Raw genomic sequence first — 26880 nt, forward strand, 5'->3', positions numbered from 1 at the left:
AATGTGACTGAACGCTTATTTTATATTCACAAATTACGAGTCATTTTTTCACAATTTTTCAAAAACGGACCAGCATTCGGAAAAAAATAGGAATTGTTAAGTACACAAGATTTAGCCTCATTATAAAATACGTAATTTTGAAGAAAGAAAAAAATGCAAAACTTAAGCGAAATTGGTCGAATAGTTTAATGAACATGAATTATGAAACTAAAAAAATGTATTTTCAACTTTTCATTTTTCAATTGTTTTTCTACAGATTTCGTTTAAATTTGGAAATTTGACATTTAAAATTACATTCATTAAAATGATGTATAAATTTGTGTACCCAAAAATTTCAAAATTTTTGATTGTTATGAAAGAAAATAATAAATAATTATAAAAAATTTCATTTTTTACGTAAAATTATATTCTTGGGAAAAACTTTTTTTTCATGATTTTTATTTGCCAAAAATTCCACACTCGTTCGAATAGTTTTTGAGCCATGGCGAAATTCATTAAAGGGGAAATTAAGATTAACAGGGGCATAAACATTCCGTAAATTTTCTGATCATTGGGACTATATTTTCCAAATTTCAACAATTCTCCATATTTTGGTAATTAAAAAACCAAACTCATCAATAAAGGTGTGTTTATTCAGGGAAAATACGTTTTTGCGTATGATTCTGGAACTTTATTAGTAATAAGTACTATTTAATTAGCATATTTGAGATAAACCCTTTGAAAAATTAAGATTGGTTTTTAGGATTGGTTTTTATTAGAAATTTTTTTTTCTGGGTGTTATCTTTCCCCCCACCCTTTTTTTCCCATTTTTTTATTCACTGAGCAGTGTGCAAAAAAATGGATCAACCTGATTAACTTTAGATCTAATGTAACAATTATTTATTACTTTTTATGATTTTATTTGGTAATAGTAAAAATGTTTGAATATCGAGGTTTATAAATTTTTTCTCGACTTTCTCTTTGTAATTTTTTTTTAAAGAATGAGTGAAATCAGTCGAATAGCTTCTGTGTTACAAGATTGTGGAAAAGGCCATGTTTTTTAAATTTCCTTTCTTGGAAATTATTAGACACATTTCACTCGAATTTTGTAAAAATTTGTAACCTAACAATTCAGAACTATTCCTTAAAAAATAATGAATAATCATAAATAGTTATTCTTGCATGGAAATAATTATCTTCGAATAAACGAACTTTGTATTTATCTAAAAATTTCTCCTAGATATTGCCAATTATGCAAAAACTGAAATAAACATTAAGGGACCCAAACTTCCGACCACTCTTTTGACAAATTTATTTTATTCCAGATGCGTTGTCTTTATAGATGAAGTAAAATAGAAAATACTGTTTAATAATTTTAAATATAACTTAATTACTTTCATTAACTTTTAACACAGAGTTTAAAAATTAATCTAATATTTCCACTATAAAAAGTAATGCTTTTATTGCAATATTTTTATCCTCTTTAAGTTAATATGGTTACAACTAGGGATGTGTAGAGGTAACAGTTATTTACCAGCTACTGGAATTTTTCTACCCGGAACAAGCTTACAAATCAAATTTCAGTACACTACAATTAAAACTGACACACTTTGGACCAAATAGCATGCATAAAACTAGGAGCTACGTTTGGCATAAAAATGCGAAATACTCCAATAAGCAGTGATGGCTCAGTGGTTGAGGCACTGAACTCTCATTGTCAAGAACTGGGTTCGGTCCCTTGTGGTAGCTTGAAGCTCACCCAGCTTCATATCGATGGATACTAGCTTGCCTGGGAAGTAAAAACGATCTGTGTGAATACTGAACACATTGCCACAATCATGCCGTTGGTTCACGATATTGTGGAGCCGTAAGTTACAGTTAACCCACAATGGTCTGCTGCGGGAATGCTTTACTTATTCTAAGTAATAGAATTCTTAGACTTAGAAGTCCCACAGTGGACTGATCGTTAAGACAAGGTTCCCAGCAGATCACCGATGTCAAGCATCACTGGCTACGGTCAGTGTGCGGGTGGGTGACCACTTGGATCAGTCTGTTTAGAGACCGAGGGTGTGCGGTATTGGTCCTCGTTAAACTGTGCTACCGTAAAGTGCTCGACTTCACGCGCAGGTTGTCGGGCTGCCGAAGCGGGGGTGCCATCCCCTCTGCAGAGGATCAAAATTGTGATGGAATGTCTTCGGATCATTCTCCGGGGTGTTTCCCAGACCGTCGTCAATAGCCCATTGTGCAGCTCTAGTGCGACGTAAATTAACAACAAAATCTTAGACTTAGAAATAGTAGCCTTTGTTTTGGAAATTTAAATTGTGCGTTTAAAAGAGACGAGAGAATTTCAGCTCCTCTGGGAAGTAAAAATGGTCTTTGCCAATGTTGACCACATTGCCACAATAATGCCATTGGTCACGAAATTGGGGAGCCTTAACCACTGTAGTTAGCCCACAATGGTCTATAGCGGGAGTATTTTACTTATTCTAAGTGATAGAGTACTTAGACTTTGAAATAGTAACCTTTGTTTTGGAAGTTTAAATGGTGTGATTAAAAGAAACGAGATAAATTTTATTTCAAATTATAAATATTTTATTCACCATCTATTTTGGTGGACGGGTAGGAAGAGGTTTTCCAATCCACATACAGACAAGATATTTTGGGGAGAATGCAGTGTTTTCATTACACCTCTTGATGAACGGTGTCCAGTTATCACAGTGAATGAAGAGCTGATGACTCGCACCATGAGGGAAGTGACCGTAACGTTCAGGACAGTCAAACCAACCTTTCACATCTTTTGTTTTGTCATGTATACAGTCAACATCGTCTTCGTCACAGTCAGTGGGTGGTGGAGTATTCGGTTTTTTAGTGCTAATGAAAGGAGTAGTGGTCGGAATTGGAGTGGTAGTCGTAGTAGGAGTAGTTGTTGTTGTAGGAGTGGTTGTTGTAGTAGGAGTGGTTGTTGTAGTAGGAGTGGTTGTTGTAGTAGGAGTGGTTGTTGTAGTAGGAGTGGTTGTTGTAGTAGGAGTGGTTGTTGTAGTAGGAGTGGTTGTTGTAGTAGGAGTGGTTGTTGTAGTAGGAGTAGTTGTTGTAGTAATTGGAGTAGTTGTTGTAGTAATTGGAGTAGTTGTAGTAGTAATTGGAGTAGTTGTCGTAGTCGGAGTGGTTGTTGTAGTCGGAGTAGTTGTTGTAGTCGGAGTGGTAGTTGTAGTGGGTGTAGTAGTTGTTGTTGGCGTTGTAGTTGTAGTCGGAGTGGTGGTTGGTGGAGTTGTAGGGCTCGTCATTTCTTGAGTTGACAGCTTTGGTGGAAGGATTAGGTCTAAAAAGGAATAAGGTTTGAATTTATAATATTTTAGAACATTATGCTTTCTTATAAAACACAATATTCAAGAATTTTGAAAAGCCTAATTTTTAATACATCGCTTTTGTATTTTGATATAGCTATGCTTTCTAAGCAGTTCTTAAATATGTTCATACTTTTCTACATTAAAATTTTTTACCAATGCTACTACTACTTATATATTATTTGATAACTAGTGTTAAACAGCCGCACCACTTTTTAAAAAAATGGAGTAAAATACTATGTATATGAATGAATGGTCGCATAGTAGTATTTAAGGGAAGAAAAAAAATATACAAAATTTTTAAAAGTTGATGAATGGGAAAAAACATCTATCAGATTAAAAGAGAGATGGGTTAGAAAATTAAGAACCAGTTTATTTAAAGATAAAGAGCGATGATGTTTCTCAACGATTGATGTGCATTTTCCAGTGTCACCATAAACTAATAAAATAAGCAAGTTTTTTTTTGTTTAATTTCTCTTTAGTCTAAGATTAGAAAGAGAGCATCAAATGTTTCTGAAAAGATAATTTTGCTCCCTTTACCTGTTGAAAATTGTAAAAAGTAATTCCACAAACACAATTTTCATGTTCAGTAGTGCAAGTAGACTTATGTGCTAAGCATTATAAAATCTTCGGTTAATACCTTAAGTATTTGTCAATGGGAAAAATACGAATCATTCTGAATAAATTTTGATCTATTAATCCGATTTTTGCACTCAATTATAAAATTGATTCAAAGATAATTCCATGCAAAATATAATTTTTAATGACTATTTATTATTTTATTTAATAATAGTCGAACAAATTTGAAGGTATAAAATTTCTTTTCACCATTTTAAAGAAATATAATTTGAAGTTGCAAAATACAAAACCTCAGCAAAACCGAACGAATAGTTCCAAAGAAATCGAATTTTATAAAAGTCGTACATTTCAAATTCAATTTCTCACTTACTATTCGAATTTTGCTCTAATTTTGTATTTTGCAACTTAAAATTACATTCATTAATTTAAAATAATTGTATACCTAGCAATTTAAAATTGTTTCGACTATTACTTAATAAAAATAAAACATTAAAAAATTATTAAAGCTTATTTTTTGTATGGAATTATCTGTGAATAAACGAATTTTAAAATTGCGTGTAAGAATTTTTCAATTCCTATAATACATTCTCGAAATGTAGCGAAATACGCAAAAACCAAAATTTACATTACGAATCCAAACTTTGGATTGTGCTCTTGACTAAACTATTAGAACTACCCCCTATATTTTGAAGATCAGAAATCCAAGTTCGTCAAAAAAATATATATTTATTCAACGCATGTTTTTGTGTCTAATTTTGTAACTTAAAATATCGTCTGCACTAATTTGTTAGCATATTATAGGTCAACCCCCTGAACCACTAAGAGCATGCTATAGAGCGGGTTAAAATGTTCATATTAAATTCTATTTTACTTCCATAACTAATTTCGAATTCAAATTAAAGAGCTCCTAGTGGCGCATGACGACATTTGCATGCATGAGTTTCAATGCAATTTTAATCCTGATGTTGCTCCCTAACTCCCCTAGAAATTTGTTGTAACACTGATACGACCCCCTGTTATATAAAACGAAGTTGTACATTTAGACAAGAAATAGTCTAAAAAATGTAGCTCTTTTTTTTTAAAGTAAAGAAAAAAAGCTGTATCTTTTAGGGAGAAATCGATTGCAGATTTGAAATCAGTGACGTGAAAATATCGAACATCCGTTGAAAAGTCTCATGAAACAGAAGAAAAACTTATTCCCTAGTGTAATCAGCAACAAAATATAGTGCAGCTTTAAGGAGAATTCTTCCAGACACCCGTCTCGCGTCGCGTCGCGCCGTTTTGTCGTAATCTTAGAGTAGGTACTCGTTAGTAAACCAATCCGTACCCTCTTTCCTCCATTTATCCCGCATTAGAAATGTGCTCTCGCTTGTTACCATAGCAGCAGACAGCCCGAGACTCTTAGTCTGGAGGAGTTCTCCTCAAAGTCACACTATACTTGTCTATGAGAAACATGGAAGCGGTTGAAAAACTAATTGAGTACGATCAGCCTCCCCCCCCCTATTCAGGATCCCCCCCCCAAAACTACATGTTTTCATTTATTGCATGTACCACAGGCTCAGGAGAGGTTTTTTTGTTTTCCATTTGAATCCTGTTATCTGAAGAATTTCTCTTTGTTTAATCAAAAACTTAATATTTATCAGTCTATAAAGACTTGTTTTTTTTCTTCCTTCCTTGTTTATAGTATTCTTCGCACTAAAAGAGCTGAAGAAAGTTAAGATCGTTTATAGTTGGATAACCAAGGGTCGACAATTTGAAACAAAAATCTGTATCATGTCGGTTATTGATTTGATAAACATTACAATTTAGCGACAAAGGTTAAACTACCATCAGGGTTGATTCTGTAGTCGCAAGTGACCATCTCAGATGGGAAACATCTTCTGTACTTTGCATGGAAGAGTTCTGTTTTCTTGCAGCTGAAGACGGTGGGAACGTCAAAAATGCAAATGATGTACTTGGAGCAATCGTCTGGATGGGGGAATGTTCCCCATACATACGGGCATCGGAATTCTTCCTTCTTTTCTTTAGTTTCGTCGTCACCTGAAACAAAAAACAAACTCTCAATGAGAATTGTTTAGCAATGTATTTTTAATTTTATAAAATGTAAAATTTATTAATATTTAACCCTTTGACGCAGATGGGACGCCAGCGTCCCTTCTATATGCATTTTTTTCAACGCTGTAATTACAAACAAAAAAAAAATTTGATATTTTTTGATTACAAAAACAGTCTAAAAATTACTAAAAAAATCTGTTGGATTATTGGAATTTTATTTGTTCCAAAGTCAAAAATAAGTAGTTTGAAACATATTTTTTTCATTCATAAACAAAAATTTATCAATAACTTTTTTGTAGGTCGGTAGGTACTTTATTTACGTCACACTAGAGCTGAACAGTGGGCTATTGGCGACGGTTTGGGAAACATCCCTGAGGATGATCTGAAGACATGCCATCACGATTTTGACCCTCATATAACTCGGTAATACTTTTAGTCGAAATTGGGTGAAATTATTCACACCTCTAATATACTTGTTTGCTTGAAGTGTTAAAAATAACCTCAAAAATAACTTCTTTAAGCTGGTTGCTCTGAGGTAGATTTTTATACGTCTCAAATCAATTTTAAATGTGAATAAAACAATTTCATACACCTTGGGAGGTCGATTATTTTATGTTCTTTTTTGAAGTCAACTTTAAATAAACCTCAAATCAACCTTGAGGTGACACTAGATCTTCAGAAGAAGAAAAATACTTTAAAAATCTGAGTTTTTCTTCAATCTGAGTTTTTCTTATCGAGTTATAAAAACACGAATTTGTTAAAATCTATACATGAATATGTAGTTCTCGTTAAGACAGTTGCCTTTTTTCGTAATTAAATTTTTCAATGTTCTCACAACTGCAGAAAGTTTCTTACGCATCAGATTTTGTTCTATTTTTATAAAGAAAAATTTCAGAAACTCTTCAGCATGTCTTGTTTAATTTTCAAATGCATTTGATTAACTAAATATCTTAATTTTATTTTTCAATGATTGAACAAACATAATTGAAGTTTATTTTTAGGAGAAATTCTTGGGGACAAAATAAAGATTTAACACCTAGGTACGTTATATTTTTATACGGTTACCATAAAAACTTAAATTTATTTTAAGACCTATAAATAGCATATTTAGGCGAAAATGTAATTCGTTCGCAAGGAACTTTTTACTTATCAACAATTAAAAATCACACTTTTAACTGTAACTTTAAAACTGATATTTATTTTTTTTAAAACATTGTACACAGACTTCTATTAAAGTTACCAATAAAATTTGAAAATGATCTAATAAGAATTGCATTTTTTTTTGTTTTGAGCGTCCTGTGTCCTCTTAAAACAACCTGAAATAAACCTCAAAAACACTTTACATTTTGGTAAGAAATGTCATAAATTGATTTTTCGAAGCAGTTTTGAACATACAGTATGTTTTTAAAAACACAATATTTTAAAAACGTTTAATGAAAAAAAGCAATTGTAGAGAATTAGACGCCAATTGCACTTTTGACGTCAATTGCAATAAGAGAATTGCACTTATGCAATCTGTTGTGTTGAAACTGCAATCTGTTGTGTCCCTAAAACACCTGAAATAAACTTCATAAACACCTTACATTTTCGTAAGGAATGTCATAAATAGAGTTTCCGAAGCAGTTTGAACATACAGTATGTTTTTAAAAACATAACCAATTGAAAAAATTTAATGAAAAAAAAAGCAATTGTAGAGAATTAGACGTCAATTGCAATTAGAGAATTGCACTTTTTTTATTTTGAGCGTTCTGTGTTCCCTTAAAAAAACCTGAAATAAACCTCAAAAACACCTTACATTTTTGTAAGGGATGTTATAATAGATTTTCCGAAGCAGTTTGAACGTACAGTATGCTTTTAAAAGCACAACCATTTGAAAAAGTTTTAAGGAAAAAAAAAAAGGAATTTTAGAGAATTAGACGTCAATAAAATTTACTCACCACCTTCATCAATACCACCAGGTCTGTCACCACATTTTACGTATTTAGCTTCGATACACTGCTCTTTCCTTTCATCGTAGAGAGTGCCATTATCACACTTCTCAAGTGTCGCTTTGGAGAAACTACATGAATAGAATTGTGAACAGTCTTCAGGATCAGGATAGCGCCCATGGGGGAATGGACAGTGGAATTTGCCTTCATCTGTTACATAGAAACAAAGCGTTAATACATGTCAATCTATCTATAACAAAGGGTATCTTGGGAGATTCATCCACGTTTAGATGCACCTGGATTTCAGCCACCACCCCTCTAAGAAGCTGAATCTTTGATGGGTGAGATAATGATATGGGGAGTAAGAACTAGCAATTAAGTGTTAGGTTGAACTGAGAAATCTTATTTGCTGATAAAAATATTTTTAAATGTCATGTCAGATAAGCGAATGTCAGGTTTTCGAGGTTACCATGTCAGGTAAAAGAAGAATCAGTTTAATTAACTAGTTTTACGATCCAATAGAAACCAGCATCCAAACAGAAATCGGAAATCTTCTGATGCATTTTTGAATGAGTATTAAAAAAAGTGGTCTTGTTTGGCAATGATCTCTTGAAGGCGATAAAGAATCATGCCTAGTACGCACTCAGAGCATTCAGGATTCATACAAGACCGTCAATCACAGATTAATAACGCCTATATGGAAGATCGCCTATATGGAAAAATGGATGAATAGGCAAGCTACACGCTGTTGTTTTTGTTCCACTGTCAGCAAACGTGGCATCCATATCGAGAAAAAAAAATTTATATCCATTCAAAATATTATAAAGACTGTCTTTTGATACTTTTAGTGTGTTAGATCTCTCCTGCAGCTACATTTTACGGTTGTCCGATACATATTTTAGGATCTTTTTTAACCCTCTGCGGTAGTATGTCTACTTTCAGCCACCAACGCTTTTTTACCGTCACAGTCGTATGTCTACTCTCAGCCACCACAGCAAAGATGTTAAGCCACAGCTTAATGACAAACTGCATATATTGCGGCACTGGTGAAGATGTAAAGAGTCAAGATTGTTCTGTTTGTTCAAACAGAAAAATTAAAGGCGAAAGATGCCAGACTAATGCACATGTTCTCGAAAACCAGGGCTTCATATTGGAGACAGCTTTGAAAGATACCATTCGATAGAGAAAAATAAAATATAATTTTTACATACAATTTAAAACATATTATTGCGTTACATGTATCTAAAGTTTTAAAAAAAATTAATAAATTTTATTATTCCTCCATAATTTTGTATATTCTATAGGGTAAACCAACCAGTGCAGGAGCATTTCATATATATTGTTAAAAAATAAGAATTTGAAAGTTTTTCTTTAGATTGATTGGTAACGATAGCTTACTGCCAAACAATAGGAAGTCATCTAGCAATGTTTTGGATTACCTGGTCAAATAGACTTCTCTGGAAAAATTTTTGAATTTGTTATTATCACCTTGTTTCTTTGAAAAAATTATAAGGTGAGTGTTTGTATTTATGTGTTTGAAGTGGAATTAATTGCATGTAATAGTTTTATTTTTCTCACTGTGAAAAAGAGAATTCAAAATATAGTTATTGAAGTTACGTTTTATTTTTTTAAGCATCATAGCATAATAAAGTACTGAGATAAGGGGGTGTTTATTCACTGGATGACCAAACGATGAAAAACCAGTGAAGGAACAAGTGCTCCTTTACTGATTTTTTTCTAAGTTAATGAAAATGAAAGATAAACTTCAATTTTCTTGTACCTTTAGTGATGTTCCGCATCAAAAGTATGTTAAAATTACGACAAACAACTTCTAACCAGTGAGGGAACAGGCATGTTCTTATACTGGGCGCAGATTTCGCAGTGAATGAACAGTATGTGTTAATATGTTGACACTTTAATTTTCAATCCATGATTACAAAAAAAAGTTAACATTTTCCAAGTATTTATATGTTATAATTTCAAGAATAGGCTTGTTTTTAAATATTTGTATGACTTATAAATTCATAAAGAGCATTAAAAAATAACCAAAATTAAGTGTTTCTTTACTGGGTGTTCATTCACTTGTAAGAGCTGTTCCTTCACTTGTTCTTCTTACTACTTGTCATTTGAACCTCCAAAACTTTAAAACAATATTATGTAAGTTCTCTACAATTTTTTTACATAATTTGCAATTTGTAACAAATATGTTGACACTGTCATTTAACTGAAATCACGAATTTCGAAACGAATATGATTTTTTAAAAGGCAAGCGAAGCTTAAGTGTTCCTTCACTGGTTAGTTTACCCTATTACTGTTCGTTCAACGAAAATTTATTCCGACCAGCATAACACCCATGTATAAATTTAATGCGACCTCAAAGGGCTAAGTTTTTTGACGCAATCACCAAGCACTCTGAAAACTAATTACAGATAATTGCTCCAGACAAAACCAATTCTTTAGTAATACTTTTTGCGCCATTTCTGATTTTGAACGGTGGATTTGTGTGTAAATAAAGTTTTTAATCAGAAACTTTTGTCTGCTCAAAAATTTTAACTAAAATTTTGATATATCAGTGAATCATAATGAAAATATCCTGACAAATGATGAACACCGTTTGAAAGTCTGCAATATCCAACACACGTATCAATTTGAATATAATTGCATCATTTGTGAGCTGGTTTGGGGACTTTTTGATCAACGTTTTGAGATATTATTTCCAATGAGCTGCAATATCGGTCTTGCCGATGAGCAGACCTAGTGCGTTCTCCAGAGATGGTATCCACTCTTTCAGGACCACCACAATGGGTGAGATACCATTGATCATGTTAATTTGGACGTCTAGTTTCTGCCACACTAGATGGCAGCACTGAGACTCTATTTGGATGCTAAAGTGCACTAGGAATTTAATTTTGCCGGAAATGCCAAGAACCAATAAGTCACTCCGGGGAGGGGCCGCATAATCATACGACATGGCCGCTGAGGATTTTCTGCATCCTGAAAATCCGGTGTCTGGGCCGGGGATCGAACCCGCAGACTTGGGCTCAGAAGGCCGACGACAAACCAACTGCGCCACCCAGCCACCGGACGTTATAGAAATAAGGAAAAACAATTGTGAGGGATTTTTTTTTCTCAAAATCTAGTCAAAAATATTATAGATTTAAATGTAAGTAACATTTTATAATTACCTTCTGGTTCCGTTACTGGAGTTGTCGTAGTGATTTCTGAAAAGAAAAGAAAGAGAAAAAAATTCGTGTTTTGAAGGGAAGAAAAATGTCCCGAATTATTATGAAAAGAACAAAAAATTGTGTTTATGAAAATTGTTTATTAAGTTAAATTAAATAGGAAAAAACTGTGCAATAAAATGAATCAAACATACTTTTGGAAACAATATAATCTTAAATATGCAATTTAAATTTTAAATAATATAGCTTAATAATCTAGTTTAGAGTAGTATATGTTGAACGTTTCTTTGGAAATACAAGTTGAAACACTGCACAAAAATGAAAAATTTAATATTTCTCCCACTTCGAAACTTTTGAATGCATAATTTTGAAATATTAAGGAGCTTTTTGGAGAAATTAAATAAATACAGAAAATTAAAATATTTTTTTTTTCTTTCTGAAATCCTACAGAGGCCTAACTTTTTTTTTTGTTTTTGACTTTTTACGCTTGCAACGAAGCAAGACTTAGTTTTGAATCTCGACTATGCTAATTCATTTATGTACTACTCCCGGCTGACTATAGCACTGATGTAAAAAAAAACCCAGTAATAGACAGATTATTGGATAGAATCTTCTTGCTATGTCGTGCAAACAGACGGAGGCTTTCGTAGTTTTCTCTTGCATACAACGGAAGTTCCTTAAAAAAATCACTTACGAGAATAAGTTTGCCCCATCACTTGAATCTGGAGTTTACTATGGGAAATAAATATTGGTAGCGTGATCATAAAAATTATATAATTAAATATCAACCTTATTGATTTTAAACTTTAAATTATCCAATATAATATTATTACCTTCAGCACATCCATTTTCGGGCAAATCCAAGGTAACTAACATATCAAACAAGCTTCGTTTCTGCGGTAAGAATGCACAATAAAAGATCTCTCTATTTTAGCTTCTTATCTCTATTTGCGCTTCTGTTTTCATATTTTGTTATCTGGCAATCTTATTACGAAAATATTTTAAATCATTCTTGAAAGATTCCGGTACGCGTAAGTTCATTTGAATTTGCTACTCGCTTTACAGACTTCATTTTGTGTTTTGTTCTTTATTTTCTTTAAATTTTATTTTCTGTTTTTTGGCTTGATATGTTTTTTTCTTTCTCTTAATGTGTTCTATTTTCATTTCAATTTTTTGAATGCTCCTCACACTATTTTATTGATACATTTTGCTTCCGATATATTGATACAATAACAAGCACTCCTTTTTGCGGTTATAATCGTATGAGCTAATGAAGATATTATATTTTTTCATTATTCTGTTTTCCGGCTTTTTAATTTAAAAAAAAAAATATTTTTTTAAAAATATTTTATTTTAATAATTTTTCTTCTTTTCTTTTCATTAATCTTTATTATTTTCCATGTTTTCTCGGTAATTTTAACAATATCCCAAATATGTTCAATAATGTTCATGTCTGGGAGTGAATCCAAGAGCACTCTTCCGAATTTAGACACTTCCGCTAGTCACCAAAATCCCCAGACATGAACATTATTGAACATATTTAAGATGCTTTGCAAAGTGATGTTCAGAAGATATCCCCACCCCTTCTTACTCCCACTAGTTTGATGGACAGTCCTGCAGGATTCATGGTGTCAATTATCTCCAGCACTACTTCACACATTGATCGAATCCATGCCACGTCGTATAGCGGCACTTCCGCGTGCTCGCGGGGGCCCTACACGATATTAGGTAGGTATACCAGTTTTTTTGGCTCTTCAGTATATATATATATATAAATATATATATATATATATATATATATATATATATATATATATATATATATATATATATATATATATATATATATATATATATATATAATATATATATATATATATATATATATATATATATATATATATATATATATATATATATATATATATATATATATATATATATATATATATATATATATATATATGGGTCATTCTCACGAAAACTGTCATTTTTCAGTTCATAAAATCCCAAAAAAGTAAAGTGAATAAAAAGCTCTGAAACTTTCTATATTAATAGAAATATGTAATGGCATTATAAAGAAAGTATATATCCTATAAATTATGCTTAATATTTAAATTAATTAATTTTTTAAATAATTAATTTATAATTATTAATTTATAATAATTAATAATTAATTAATTAATTTAATAAATAAATTAATTAGTTTAATAAATCAATTTATTAATTTATTTTTCAAATTAATTAATAAGTAAATTAATTATTTTCACTATTTAAAAAGTGAGGGACTGACACTAATAGTGAGGGAATGATATTTTATTTAAATACATGTTTTTATCTAAGTTACATCTACCTAAAGTTTGAAAATGATAACATACTAAGTATATCTAATATTTATTATAATTTAGTCTTATATATTTAATAGTTTTTACAGGTTTGGGAAATAAAATTGGCTGGCACGATTGAACAAAAAAAATGTAATAATATACTCATCTTGAATCATTCCCTCACTTCAGCGTCATTCCCTCACTTTATACACTAGTGAGGGAATGACGAATTCAATAAAATTTAAAAATAACAGTTAGGCTTTATTAATTTCTGAAGTCAATCACATACAATTATATTCATACAAGAAAGCAACATATAATTATCCACTTTCTCGATGAAGTTGTATTTTATTTTACTCTAAAAAACGACATGAGGGAATGACAAATGTAAAAAATTTTACCTGGTTTGATTCATTCAAATTTATTCCACAGCAAAGCTTCTTTAAGTTGAAGATGGAAACATACTGCAATTTTGTTCTATGATGCCAGTTGTTAACTTCTGAAGTTTTTATTAAAATATTTTTATTCTAAGAAGATTGCAGGTGATAAGAACATTGTTGTGAGGGAATGACGCGAAACACTGGGGACAAAGTTTAAAATAGTGCTGTGTTAATATTTTTATCAGAAATTAAATTTAAAATTTATTTTCTGAATTCTATATTTCAATATTCTCAAATAAAAAACACAAATTTGTAAAAAAAAAAAATTATTTCAGAAACAATTTTTTTCTTTTTTTAAATCAGCAGTGGGGACAAGTGAGGGAATGACATATTGGTATATTTTTATTACCTAAAATTAATAAAAAATAAAAATTGATAATTTTATTTTTATTCTTTTGTTAGCTTGCATTCTGAGGGACACTTTCCCTGAAAAATTTTTTTTCGTAAGTTGTAAAACAAACATAAAATATACTGGGGACATGAAAATGACTGTTTTTGTGAGAATGACCCATATATATATATATATATATATATATATATATATATATATATATATATATATATATATATATATATATATATATATATATATATATATATATATATATATATATATATATATATATATATATATATATATATATATATATATACACTTCTCCTGATCATAAAATGAAGAATCTAGAAGCTCTTATAAGAAGGTAAAATGTCTTACCATCTTTGCCGATTCTCTTTCCGCAGTTGACTTTACTTTTGTCTATGCATCTTCTAAGCTTAACGTCGTACAAATCAGTTCCGGAGCACGTGTACAGTGTGGGTACATCATATATGCAGACGTAGTACTTGTTGCACTCCTTTGGATGAGCGAAAGTACCCCATATGTAAGGACACTTGAAAGGACCGATCTCTTCATCACCATCGTCGTCGTCGTCGTCTTCTGGAAGATCAAACAAGATTATTTAACAATCATACATAATTAATTGTTTTATCTTTTAATATTTCACTTCAATATTGAAAATATAAATGTAAATAAGTAGAGGAGTTTATAAAAAGTTTTCGGATAGGGTACATACCTGGCACCTAATCTGTTTGGGTAAAATATGCAGCATTAAAGTTTCAATTCATTTACTTTTAAACTAGCAAAAACTTTCGACCTAATGTGTATTCGTGTTATATAGCGGTTTTGGTTGTCCACTTTCTAAGGTATACAACAATGTTCAGTTTCTAGTGTTAAATTATTTTTAAACAATTAAATTCACTGATGGTAGCATTTTTTTTAAGAAAAAGAAAAGAGAAAATAATAAGACGTAATTATACTGGCCTACTAATCGAAAAATAAGTTCGTCATCTCTGTTCTAGTAACAGGACAATTAGAAGTTTACTATTCATTTCTTTGAATTAGTGAGCATAAACTCAATCCAGAGTAGTAAATTTGCCAAAGTAATTTGACAATTAATAGGTTATTGTTCAGTTACCTGAATTGACCAGAAACTGATCCTGAATTCAATTAAGTGTAGTTGTTAGTATCATAAATTCGACATTTAATAGGTCAATGTTCAACATATATTTAGCAATTCGATATTCAAGTTTCGCAAGTCTTGAGAATGGGTGCCTATTTTTTGGAGTTTGAAGCAAGTTGACTTTTGTGACCCCGTTTTCATATTTTGAAGCCAAAGAAGTTTTTAACCAAGGTTGATTTTTATTTGTCCGTATTAAGCCAGATTTGAGTACAATTCAGTGTTACTGTCAGGTTTCAAATTACCAAAAGCTACTCGACATTTAATATTCAGTTCCATTATCAGTTAACTTTATTTTTTGGAGAAGGCTTTATTTTTTGTTAAATGTCTTTATTTACTTATTACTATTTACTGACTTTATTTACTAGTTTGCTATACTGACACAATACTTATGAACTAGCTTTTAAAGAACGATACTCTACAAAACCTTGACTATAATAATTTTGTAAGTAAAGTTAATAAACTTTTAAATTTAAATTTTTAAAAGTCCGGAACTATTTTAAACTTTAAGTACTATGGCACATGCAATTGAAGCGGTAAAATAGATTGAGACAGAATACATTCTAGCAAAATTAAAAATTTGCATAAGAAATATGGGTTCTATCTTCATCTTTTAATGTAAAGCAAAACAACTTTTTAAGATTTTTTCTTCTTCACAGTATTCCATTTCATACAGTATTGATAGGAATGAATTAGAACACTTAAAATGTTTTATGATTATTCTTTAATTGTATTCAGTATTCTAATTTTTACATAATTATGTTTATGAAATATCATCATAATTTAGAAAACTGCGGTCGTCAGCAATCGGTAAATGTGTTCGAATATTAAAACATCTCTGTTTGCTTCTAGAGTTTCCTCGTTTTACGTTTTTTGAAAAAAAAACTTTTCTTAGTTAAATTATAAACAATATTAGTAACACATTCACAGTACAAAAAAGTTCTAATTTTGATTGTATATATGGTTTTTATTTTTTCATATGCGTAAAGACAGCAAATTTACATCCTGGTACTTACATTGGGGTCCTTTATAAATTCTGATTTCTAGTTAGAATAATTAGAGAATCTAGATCGGAAATCTTTATAATTTTCGGAATTAGTGGGAGTGAGAGATCTATCAATTTATGAGGAGAGTTATTTTCTGTGTGTGAGTTGTTTTCTGTCTATTTTTCAACTAATTTTTTGACCCTCTGGGGTTTCACTGCGCTAAAAGAAATGGTCAGATTCTTACCACATATATTAGCAGTAATAAAAAATTTTTAATGAAGATTTCAAGCAGTTAGTGAAATAAAGTATTATAAATAATGTTGTATGGGTCTATATTAAAAACAAAATTAAATCTATACATAATAATAAACGCGGCTGTGTGTGTGTGTGTCTGTAATCACAATATATCGCCCCAGAAGCCTCGCCCGGGCACGAAACTCGGCCCATAATTATGTTTTGACATAATGAAGAAGTATTTTTTTTCTTTTTCAAAAATTTTGATTAGTTATTTAGTTATCAGTCATTTTGTAAGTCTATGCTTTTCGTCTGCTTTTTCGTCTTCAAAGAGCCATATTCAAAAAACTATTAAAAAATGCATATACTTTTCCCCACTCTTATAAATGTATGCTAATGCGAACCTCACAATTGAAATATTAATTTTCGACAACTTAAACCAATAATAAACGAAGGAATTAATAATTTAATTGTAAAGTTCGCATTAGTTTACATTTATTAAAGTGAAGAAAAGTTTAACTTTTGTATTAAAAATGTGGCAACATATTCGATACGTAAATAGAACGCTTCGCTTTGATATATTTGTCGCTGTTCATAATTGTTATAATAAGTTTTTCTTCTTCTTTCCACGCTCTATTTTTTTTTCTTAAGCGAAGACGATAATTTTTATAGCGATATTGTAGTACTTTGTACAACTAAAAATTCTTTTCACAACACTTTAAAAATATTTACTTTATTTTCTTTATATATACAGAGAACAGTCGGCAAAGAATTCGATTAGGTTGAAAAACATTTCGCTAAAAAGGAACGAATTTCAAAAGAAAAAATAAACAACTTAAAGAATAAAAATGCTGATGCCAGCCAATTTTTTGAAAGTTAACTTAGAAATAACAAACCAAACGATGTTAAATAACAAACCAAACGATGTTAACAAAATGACGTAGAAAGCGCAACTAGATCAGAATTATACAAGCACAACTAGATCAAATTATAATACCTGAGTGCTTGACGTAACAGATATAGAAATAGAATTTGATACCATAAAAAATTATATAGAAATAGAAATTGATACCATAAAAAATTTATTCGTTTTCGTGTTCTTTTCATGTATTTAGCATTTTAGTTTTTTTTTCTTAAGCGTTGTAGCTATATAATTTCAAACATCCTCAAGAGCTATAACACATCTGCAGCAGAACTGGATATGAAGACAAAATTGCTGGACAGGAACACTTTAATTGTCCACTAATCTTCAGATTTCCTGCTATGTTTTAAAAAACTTTATTTGTGAAAATCTTCAGCGTGGCGGACAGCTGGCCGCCTTAGGTGGCTAGTCTATAATAATTGTAGCTTTTAATAATTTAGTTTTGAATAGGTTAAAGTTAGGCATTTTTGTTTCATGTTCTTTCAACTCCTGCAGAGAAATATCCAGTGTCACCGACCACATCACACTTTTCCTGTTAGTTAACTAAAAAAACAATGGGAAGGAAATATTTTTTTTTGTTTGAATAACAGGGAATTGCTTATTCTTCAATCGAACTTCATTCCGATTCACTCCCTGTTCTTGTTAGTGTTTTATGGAACACCATCAGCAAATTCACTAATGGATCCAGTGTTTGTTACCGAAAGGCTCAAATTGAGACATTAGAGATATTTCGCATTCTCACATAGCATTCTGCACGTTCCCGTACGTATGTTCTGCTCAAAGTCTTAAGAGAACCGAGGTGGTTTTGTGATAACTGCACTGGTCTTTCGTGCTTGAGCATGGGAGAGGTTATGTGAGAGAGCGAAATCTCTCTATCATTTCAACCTCAATTAGTTTTTTTTATGAATGTTTTAATTTTTTAAAAAAAATATTCACTTTTGTTCGTTGTTTTAAATTCGCAACAGTTAGTAACCCTCTCTATTCGCATAATTCGGTTATTTTTTTCTCACTCTCTCTCTCTCTTTCTTTTATTTCTAAACCTTCTTAATTATTAAGAATATTAAAAATAAGATTAAGCATCTCAAACTATCCTTACCAATATCACGAGGAATTTTGCACTTGACAACTCTCTTGTCCCTACAATATTCCCTCTTCTTGTCGTACGAGAAGCCTATGTTACAGCGCCTCAAATATGGCAAGCCATATCTGCATTCGTAAAAATAGTCGCATTCTGTCGGGTGTGGATAACGCCCATAATAGGCAGGACAGGTAAAATTACCTTTATCTGGTATCAATTCACCTAAATTTAGAACATTCAAAATTATATTTCAAGAGTCTTGTTAAATCATTAGAAGAAAAATGTGATGGCATTTCTACAATTTGAAAAATGTTTAAAAATAGGGCAGTATCAGAGATGGCATACCTTTGTCATCTTCATCAGGATTGAGGCACTTCACAGTATTCTTGTCTCGGCACTGCTTCGCATTCACGTCATACAAGTAGCCAACATTGCAGTGCATCAAAGACGGCAAGCCAGACTCACATTCATAAAAGTATGCGCAGTCTGTTGGATGTGCATAACGACCGTTGTAATCAGGACAGACAAACTGGTCTTTTTTGGGTCTCCATTCCCCTAAGTTTAAAGTATTCAAGATATATTAATGTATTTTCTTCAACTTTAAAGAAGGGCAAAATATTTGCCTTCAAATGTATGACAGATTTCATACCTTTATCGTCTTTATCATCAATGAGGCACTTAACGGTATCCTTGCTTCGACACTGTTTATATCTATCATCGTACAAGTAGCCAGCATAACAATGCAACAAGTATGGCACTCCGTAGTAACATTCATAAAAATATGCACAATATGTAGGATGAGCATAACGTCCGAAAGCCTGAGGACAAACAAATTGGTCTCTGCTTGGTTTCCATCCACCTAAATTTAGGATAATTTATTTCAAATGGTTTTCCATTAAAAGGCGAAATATATGAATATATTTTCATCAACTTGATAAAGGTAAAAATATTTTTTTTAAAATTTAATAAATGTAGGATTAATTTCAGAGATGACATACCTTTATCACCTTTATCCCCTTTATCATCTTTATCATGGATGAGGCACTTAACGGTATTCTTCTCTCGGCACTGTTTATAGTTCACGTCATACAAGTATCCTTCATTGCAGTGCATTAAGTATGGCACACCAGATTGACATTCAAAGAAATATGCGCAGTCTGTAGGATGTGGATAACGTCCGTTATAATCAGGACAAACAAACTGAACTTTATTGGGTCTCCACTCTCCTAAATTCAGAGTATTCAAAATTATAATTCAAGATTTTTTGCATGAAAGAATAAATTTTTCTGAATTTGATATCAGGCAAAAGAGGTTCTTAAAAATTGATGACAATGACATACCTCTATCGTCTTTATCAGGGATGAGGCACTTAACGGTATTCCTGTCTCGGCATTGTTTATAATTAACATCGTACAAGTAGCCTCTATTGCAGTGCATCAAGTATGGCACACCATAATAGCAGTCATAAAAATATGCGCAGTCTGTAGGATGCTGGTAACGTCCGAAAGCCTGAGGACATACAAACTTGCCCTTTTTGGGTATCCATTCACCTAAATTTAGAATATTCATAGTTTATAAATTCAGTGGATGCATTATGAGAATGTATTTTTCTCAATTAAGTCAAATAAGAGGTTGACTGGATTGCATACCTTTATCGTGAATGCATTTAACGTAATTCTTGTCCCGACATTGTTTCTGTTTCTCGTCGTACAAGTAACCTGTACTGCATTGTATCAGATATGGCAAACCAGCTTGACATTCATAATAATAGGCACAATCTGTTGGATGTGGATACCGGCCGTAGGAAGTAGGGCATTGAAACGAAAGCTTCCATTCACCTAAATTTAGAGCATTCTAAGTTATGATTCAAAAGTTTTCTTTAAATGTGTGAATGTATTTTCTTCAATTTCATAATGACAAAAAATATGCACAATACTCTAATCTACACAGAATATTCCATGCTAACGGTTAATTAAAAAGCTCAAAGCTCAATGTAATGGTATATTTTTGTTTCTTCTTATCCATTTATGCGCTTATAATCGTAAGCATTACTAGTTAATGCGTAATTTCTCTTCATTTTTTAGAAATTTAGAGCTCAGTCGCTAGACAGTTTTTAAGGGTTAAATGACCAAAATTCGAAAAATTATATTTTCTGTTATAATACATTTATTTGAAGCTCTACTTTAATTAGGTTCGTGTGCTAAAATCAGCATAGAAAATTTGGTATTGTATTGCATTTGGAAAATTGTATTAATTCTCTTTGGAACCGATAATTTTTTAAACATCCCATAACTATTTTCTGAACCCTTGTAGGTAGGTACAAAGGGTAGGTGAGATATTTGTCTGATGTTAGGCGTTTTAAAGAGACTTTTTATTACAAAAAATATGGCAATGAATATTTGCTACTTGTTGAAAATTTGTTGGTTCTCGTGCCATTCAAAAAACACAAAAAGGTCTGATAAGTTAAAAGAGAGAGAGAGGGAGTTAGTTACCAACTTAGACGCTGACTTCAATGTAGGATGAAAATCAACGTTACGCTGTGAAAACACGGAATGTGTTAGGCATTTGTCAGTTTTAAATGCAAACTAAAGGACTGTATTTATTTAAAAGAAAGAGGAACCAACTTAGACGCTGACCCCAATGAAGGACGGAGATTTGTTTCGTGATTGTGGAAAACACTTAAATTTTAAAATATAGCAGTTTTTGAAAAGCGGGAAAAAGAGGTATGTTTAGGTAGTTGAGGGTTTTACCAACTTAGTCGCTAACCCAGATGCCAATGGGGTTTCATGTTATGTAGCGAAAAAAAAAGGCCGTGTTTAACATTAATCAGTTTTAGAAATGGGCAAAGGTAGCTATATTTATTTCAAAATAGAGTTGCCAACTTGGACATTGGCCATGCTGTAGAACAGGGATGAATGTTAAGTGGTGTGAAAAAAAGCTGTGTTTAATATTCATCGGATTTAGAAACACAGCTAAAGTATATTTAGTCAATAGAGAGGGTTACCAACTTAGTCGCTAACAACGGGTTATTAGGGCAAAGATCAATGCTACAATGTTACAAAATGTCACATTTAGGCAACTTAGGTCACTGTAGGCAACTGGAATTGTTTGTAAACAGCGAGTTGTTTTTTTTAAAAGTAAATATTTGTGATTAATGTGACAGATTACTGTCTGTTTTTGTGCAAAAAAGTTTTGAGGTCCATAGCACACACTCCAACTGAAGAAATATAGTTGAATTTTGTTTGCGTCTAGCACTTAAAATTAAAATTTTTAGTAACATTGTATTTAGTAACATTTATCTTAAAATTAAAATTTTTAGTGCTAGAATCTAAAAATTTTAAATTTTAAGTGCTAAATAAAGAAATAAATTTTTAGTGCTAAATAAAAAAAAATTTAAAATTCTTAGAAGTTTGCAAAATTTTTGCATTTTTCTTTAGTTTGTTAGATGCTGAGAAAATGATAACATGGACAACAAAGAACTGTACCTCCATCGTCATCATGTTTACGGCACTTGACCTGATTCCTGGGTCGACATTGCTCTCTAGGCTCGTCGTACAAATAGCCTCTGTTGCAGTGCATCAAAGTCGGCCAACCAAATCTGCATAAATAAAAATACTCACAATCTGTTGGGTGTGCATAACGGCCGTAGATAGCAGGGCACCTGAAATTAACTTTAGTGGGCTTCCAGAAGGTACCTAAATTTAAAACAATCTCGATTATAACTCAAGATTAGAAAAAAAATTAAACGTTGTTGTTAAAGTGCTATATTTAATCTTTGGGAATGGTGGAAGTATTTTAAGAAACCACAATGCAAGCAGAAAATAGAATATATGTTATCACTAAAGTGCAGATATCAGTTATTCTACAGATTATCTAGGTAAGGTACAGATTAACTAGAGTAATCTGTTAAAGAGCAGAAAATTATTTCATTTCTTCAATTACCTAGGTAATTTGCAAGTTATTTAGATAGTATACACGTTATCAACTTGGCACTCGTTAAAGAGAATACAAAATCTTTGCTGAAACGAAACGTTATCCATATCCATATCTATATTCATTACATTATCCATATCTATATTCATAGTGGTACCTCTAAAGTGCAGATATCAGTTATTCTACTGATTATCTAGGTAACTTACAGATTAACTAGAGTAATCTGTTAAAGAGCATAAAATTGCTTTATTCTTCAAATTACCAAGGCAATTTGCTAGTTACTTAGATAGTATACGAATTAATAATTAGGCGATCGTTAAAGAGAAAATAAGATCTTCGCTGAAACGATACTAACGTTTCTGTACGCTTTAATTAATATTATATTATCCATACATTATATTATCTATAGCGGTATCATTAAAGTGTAGAAATCAGTTGTTCTACAGATTATCTAGGCAAGGTACATATTATTTAGGTAAGGTGCAGATTAACTAGAGTAATCTGTTAAAGAGCAGAAAATTATTTCATTTTTCCTATTAACAAGGTAATTTGAAAGTTACTTAGATAGCATACATATTATCAACTAAGCATTAATCAAAGAGAAAATAAGATCTTTGCTGAAACGACAAAGTTTATGTACGCTTTAATTAACATTATATTATCCATATCTATATTCATTGTGGTATCTCTAAAGTGCAGAAATCAGTTATTCTACAGATTATCTAGGTAACTTACAGATTAACTAGAGTATTCTGTTAAAGAGCAGAAAGTTGTTTTATTTTTCAAATTACCTAGGTAGTTCGCAAGTTGCTTAGATAGTATTCACATTATCCACTAGGCAATCGTCAAGGAGAAAATAAGATCTTTGAAACGACACTAACGTTTCTGAACGCTTTAATTAACATTATATTATTCATACATTATATTATCCATAGTGGTATCACTAAAGTGCGGAAATCAGTTGTTCTACAGATTATGTAGGTAAGGTACAGATTAACTAGAGTAATCTGTTAAAGAGCAGAAAATTATTTCATTTCTCCAATTACCTAGGTAATTTGCAAGTTACATAGATAGCATACATCAACTAGGCACTTGAGAAAATAAGATCTTTGCTGAAACGACATTAACGTTTCTGTACGCTTTAATTAACATTATATTATTCATACATTATATTATCCATAGTGGTATCATTAAAGTGCGGAAATCAGTTGTAACCAACAGTAAGAGTGAAAATATTTTTAATATTTAACAGTAAAATTTAATAATAATTGTTTTTATTACTAACGCTTTACAGTTCATATTTAACACTTCACAATGATATTTTTATTAAACAAGTTGAATTCGGATCACCAAACGACTGTTAAAATTCACAAATTTAGTAAAAAACAAGCAATAGTCATAGCTGACCTTTTTGTAATACTCTTGTGTCGAAAAAGCATATTAATTTTGTAAACTTTTGATACTGAAATTATTTAGTGTTTGACACTTTTTGATACATTAATCTTTAAAAAAATTAAAATTTTCTTTTTTTTTTCTGTGATAGCTAATGTGATTGACAATAACATTAATAAACTTCGAAATTTAAATTTTGCTTCTAAAGCCACAAATAATTCCTTTGAACTGACATTTTTAGTCTATATATTTTGGCGAAATATAACTGAGTTGAAACTGGTGTTTACACTGGTGGCAACACATATAAAATCATCCAAGGAAATGTCATCGTACGTGGCTAGGGGCGCTTCCTTATTATTACCTCAGAAGTGAACGACAAAACGTTTCCTATGTGTTTACACTGGTGGAAACACATAGGAAACTATCTCCTGAAACGTCGTCGCACGTGGATAGGGGCACTTCCTTATCATAACCTGTTAAGAAGAGTACGAAAAAACAGTTTGTAATCGGAAAGTACCCCTAGCGTCGTATGACGACATTTCCGGGGATGATTTCCTATGTGTTGCCGTGAGTGTAAACAACACAAGGCGATTTGTGCCCTGATAATGTGCCCTAACTCTTTTAAAAGTGTTTCTCAACATATACACAATCCATTGTTATTACGTTCAGCGTACGAAAGTATCTAGGATCTGTTAAAAAATCTCATGCATCAGAAAAAAATTGTTCTCCAAAATAATCTATTGTAATTACAAGCTTGAAAGTACTTACGCTGTGGGGTTAATTCCAAGTCCTTGGAATCAGCCTCTTCATGATTTTCAGCATGACAATAAATAGAGAACGTTGTCATGAAAACTACAAAAAAATAAATAAGTAAATATTTTTTTTTCAAATATGACTTAAATTTGATGTTATAATTTTTCTTCCTAAAAATGTCTATAAAATCTTTTAAGCCAACTCAAGAATAGCTACTGACAGTCATGAAATGATAGCCTGAGAAGGATTTTCAGTGAGGACGAGGCAGACAGTAAGCTTCCAGTCACATGTTTCAATGTGCTAAGTGTACACACAAATCAACTTTTTCCAATGATAAAAGCTACTTTAGAATGAAATTATACAAAAACTATTTCTCCACGTAAGGATTTAATCTGATTTTTTGATTAATTCAAATTTAATTTGTATTGCAATGTTAGTTTTATTAGAATAATAAATTCTTAATTTAATGGAAAACGAAAAAAGCGACTTTATTATGAAATTGTACAAAAACTATTTCTCCTCGTCACGGTTTAATCTGATTTTCCGATGAATTCAAATTTAATTTGTAAATATTGCTATGTTAATTTTATTGGAATAATAAATTCTTAATTTAATAGAAAACGAAAAAAGCGACTTTATTATGAAATTATACAAAAACTATTTCTCCACGTCACGGTTTAATTTGATTTTTTGATTCATTCAAATTTTATTTGTAAATATTGAATTTTAGTTTTATTAGAATAATAAATTCTTAATTTAATAGGAAACGAAAAAAGCGACGTTATTATGAAATTGTACAAAAACTATTTCTCCACGTCGCGGTTTAATCTGATTTTTTGATTCATTCAAATTTAATTTGTAAATATTGCAATGCTAATTTTATTAGAATAATAAATTCCTAATTTAATAGAAAACGAACAAATCTACTTTAGTATGAAATTATACAAGAACTATTTCTCCACATCACAGTTTAATCTGATTTTTTGATTCATTCAAATTTGTTTTATAAATATTGCAAAGTTAATTTTATTAGAATAATAAATTCCTAATTTAATAGAAAACGAACAAATCTACTTTAGTATGAAATTATACAAGAACTATTTCTCCACGTCACGGTTTAATCTGATTATCTGATGAATTCAAATTTAAGTTGTAACTATTGTAAATATCTTAATTTTATTAGAATATAAATTCATTGAATAGAAAACGAAATCTTCCTTAATTTATTTACGGTGGACCTCAAAATTGAATAACACTAGCCTTTCTTCATTTAAGCCCTCCGGCTGCTTAAATGGAATTGGTGTATGGCTGTAAGCACAATTCTAAATGACACAATAACCTGGGAGGGGGAAAAGTACTATAAAGACATAGAAAACGAAATTTCATATTTTATTGTTTATTTTACCAAAATCTCTTCCAAAGTTTTCTGGTGCCGAGCTTTTTGGTATTCCCATAGAGCTAAAAACATGGCACATTTTACCATATTCTGATAGCTTCGGGCAATTTTTTTTCTGAGTGTATAATAAATAGTTGTTTGATTGTAGGGTGAAAACACAAATTGGATAATCAGTCCTTTGTAGTGTGATTGTTTGCGTTTCTCGAATATGCATTGTAATTTTTAAATAGTATTACATAGATACAATTATATGTATAGCGAAAGTTCTGCATCGCGTTGAAAAAGTATGTACTTACCGAACAAAAAGATATTTGCCGTCCCCATTATCCCAAATTCCAAAACTGAAAAGATCTGATGCAGTGATTGATTTCGTTTTTAAAAGGGCGACCTTTGGGATAAGATAAGAGAGAGCTTATCCTTACTGGATTGAAAAAATTAACACCTGTTCAGTTTTTTATTCTACAATCACCTGCATTTTTTCCGATAATTCTATTCGACTAAATGTATAATAATTTTCATACAGCTTATCTAATTTAAAATCACATTTGCATTTTGCTTGATCATGGAAATATTAATTAAACTAACGAGTGTTTAACATAATTTACTTTGTTTTTCAACTTGATTTCATTATAACAAAATAGCTTAAATGATAAATGTTTTAATTATTTCCCCTCCCTTTTATATTTAATTAAAAAGAGTAAAAAATTAATGATGTTTTACGTTTACAAAATGACTTTTTCATTACTTTTTTAGACTTATTCCCCGAACTCTTTTTTTTTTGGAACAATAATTAACAGACACAATCTTCAATGAAGAAAAGCTAAATAAAGCTTAT

General features: G+C 31.0%; 1 protein-coding gene across 2 annotated transcripts; it reads right to left on the reverse strand.

Moving 5' to 3' along the window:
- Window positions 1-2548: 2548 nt before the first annotated feature.
- Window positions 2549-26429, reverse strand: LOC107439658 (uncharacterized). Of its 2 annotated transcripts, none has more exons than XM_043052138.3 (14): window positions 26342-26429; window positions 24665-24748; window positions 22057-22266; window positions 20221-20409; window positions 19912-20121; window positions 19570-19797; window positions 19221-19430; window positions 18917-19126; window positions 18590-18793; window positions 14550-14768; window positions 11071-11106; window positions 7895-8095; window positions 5730-5942; window positions 2549-3298 (listed from the first exon to the last, which is right to left on the reverse strand). In XM_043052138.3, the coding sequence occupies exons 1-14, from the start codon at window positions 26367-26369 to the stop codon at window positions 2583-2585; spliced, it is 2958 nt and encodes a 985-aa protein (XP_042908072.2). In that variant the 5' UTR covers window positions 26370-26429; the 3' UTR covers window positions 2549-2582. The 2 variants fall into 2 exon arrangements, with proteins under 2 accessions (XP_042908072.2, XP_042908069.2); XM_043052135.3 differs by having other exon boundaries at window positions 14550-14771.
- Window positions 26430-26880: the final 451 nt, after the last annotated feature.

The sequence above is a fragment of the Parasteatoda tepidariorum genome, chromosome 10 (genome assembly GCF_982258835.1).
Source record: "Parasteatoda tepidariorum strain Cologne lab strain chromosome 10, Ptep-v5.0, whole genome shotgun sequence".
Classification (NCBI taxonomy): Eukaryota; Metazoa; Arthropoda; class Arachnida; order Araneae; family Theridiidae; genus Parasteatoda; species Parasteatoda tepidariorum.

Coding starts and splice junctions, on each gene's coding strand:
- LOC107439658 (XM_043052135.3), bottom strand. CDS start 26,369: ATGGGGACGGCAAATATCTTTTTGTTCG. Junction 19,431..19,569: donor AGGGGATAAAGGTGATAAAG/GTATGTCATCTC, acceptor TCCTAAATTTAG/GTGGATGGAAACCAAGCAGA. Junction 8,096..11,070: donor TCCAGTAACGGAACCAGAAG/GTAATTATAAAA, acceptor TCTATGTAACAG/ATGAAGGCAAATTCCACTGT.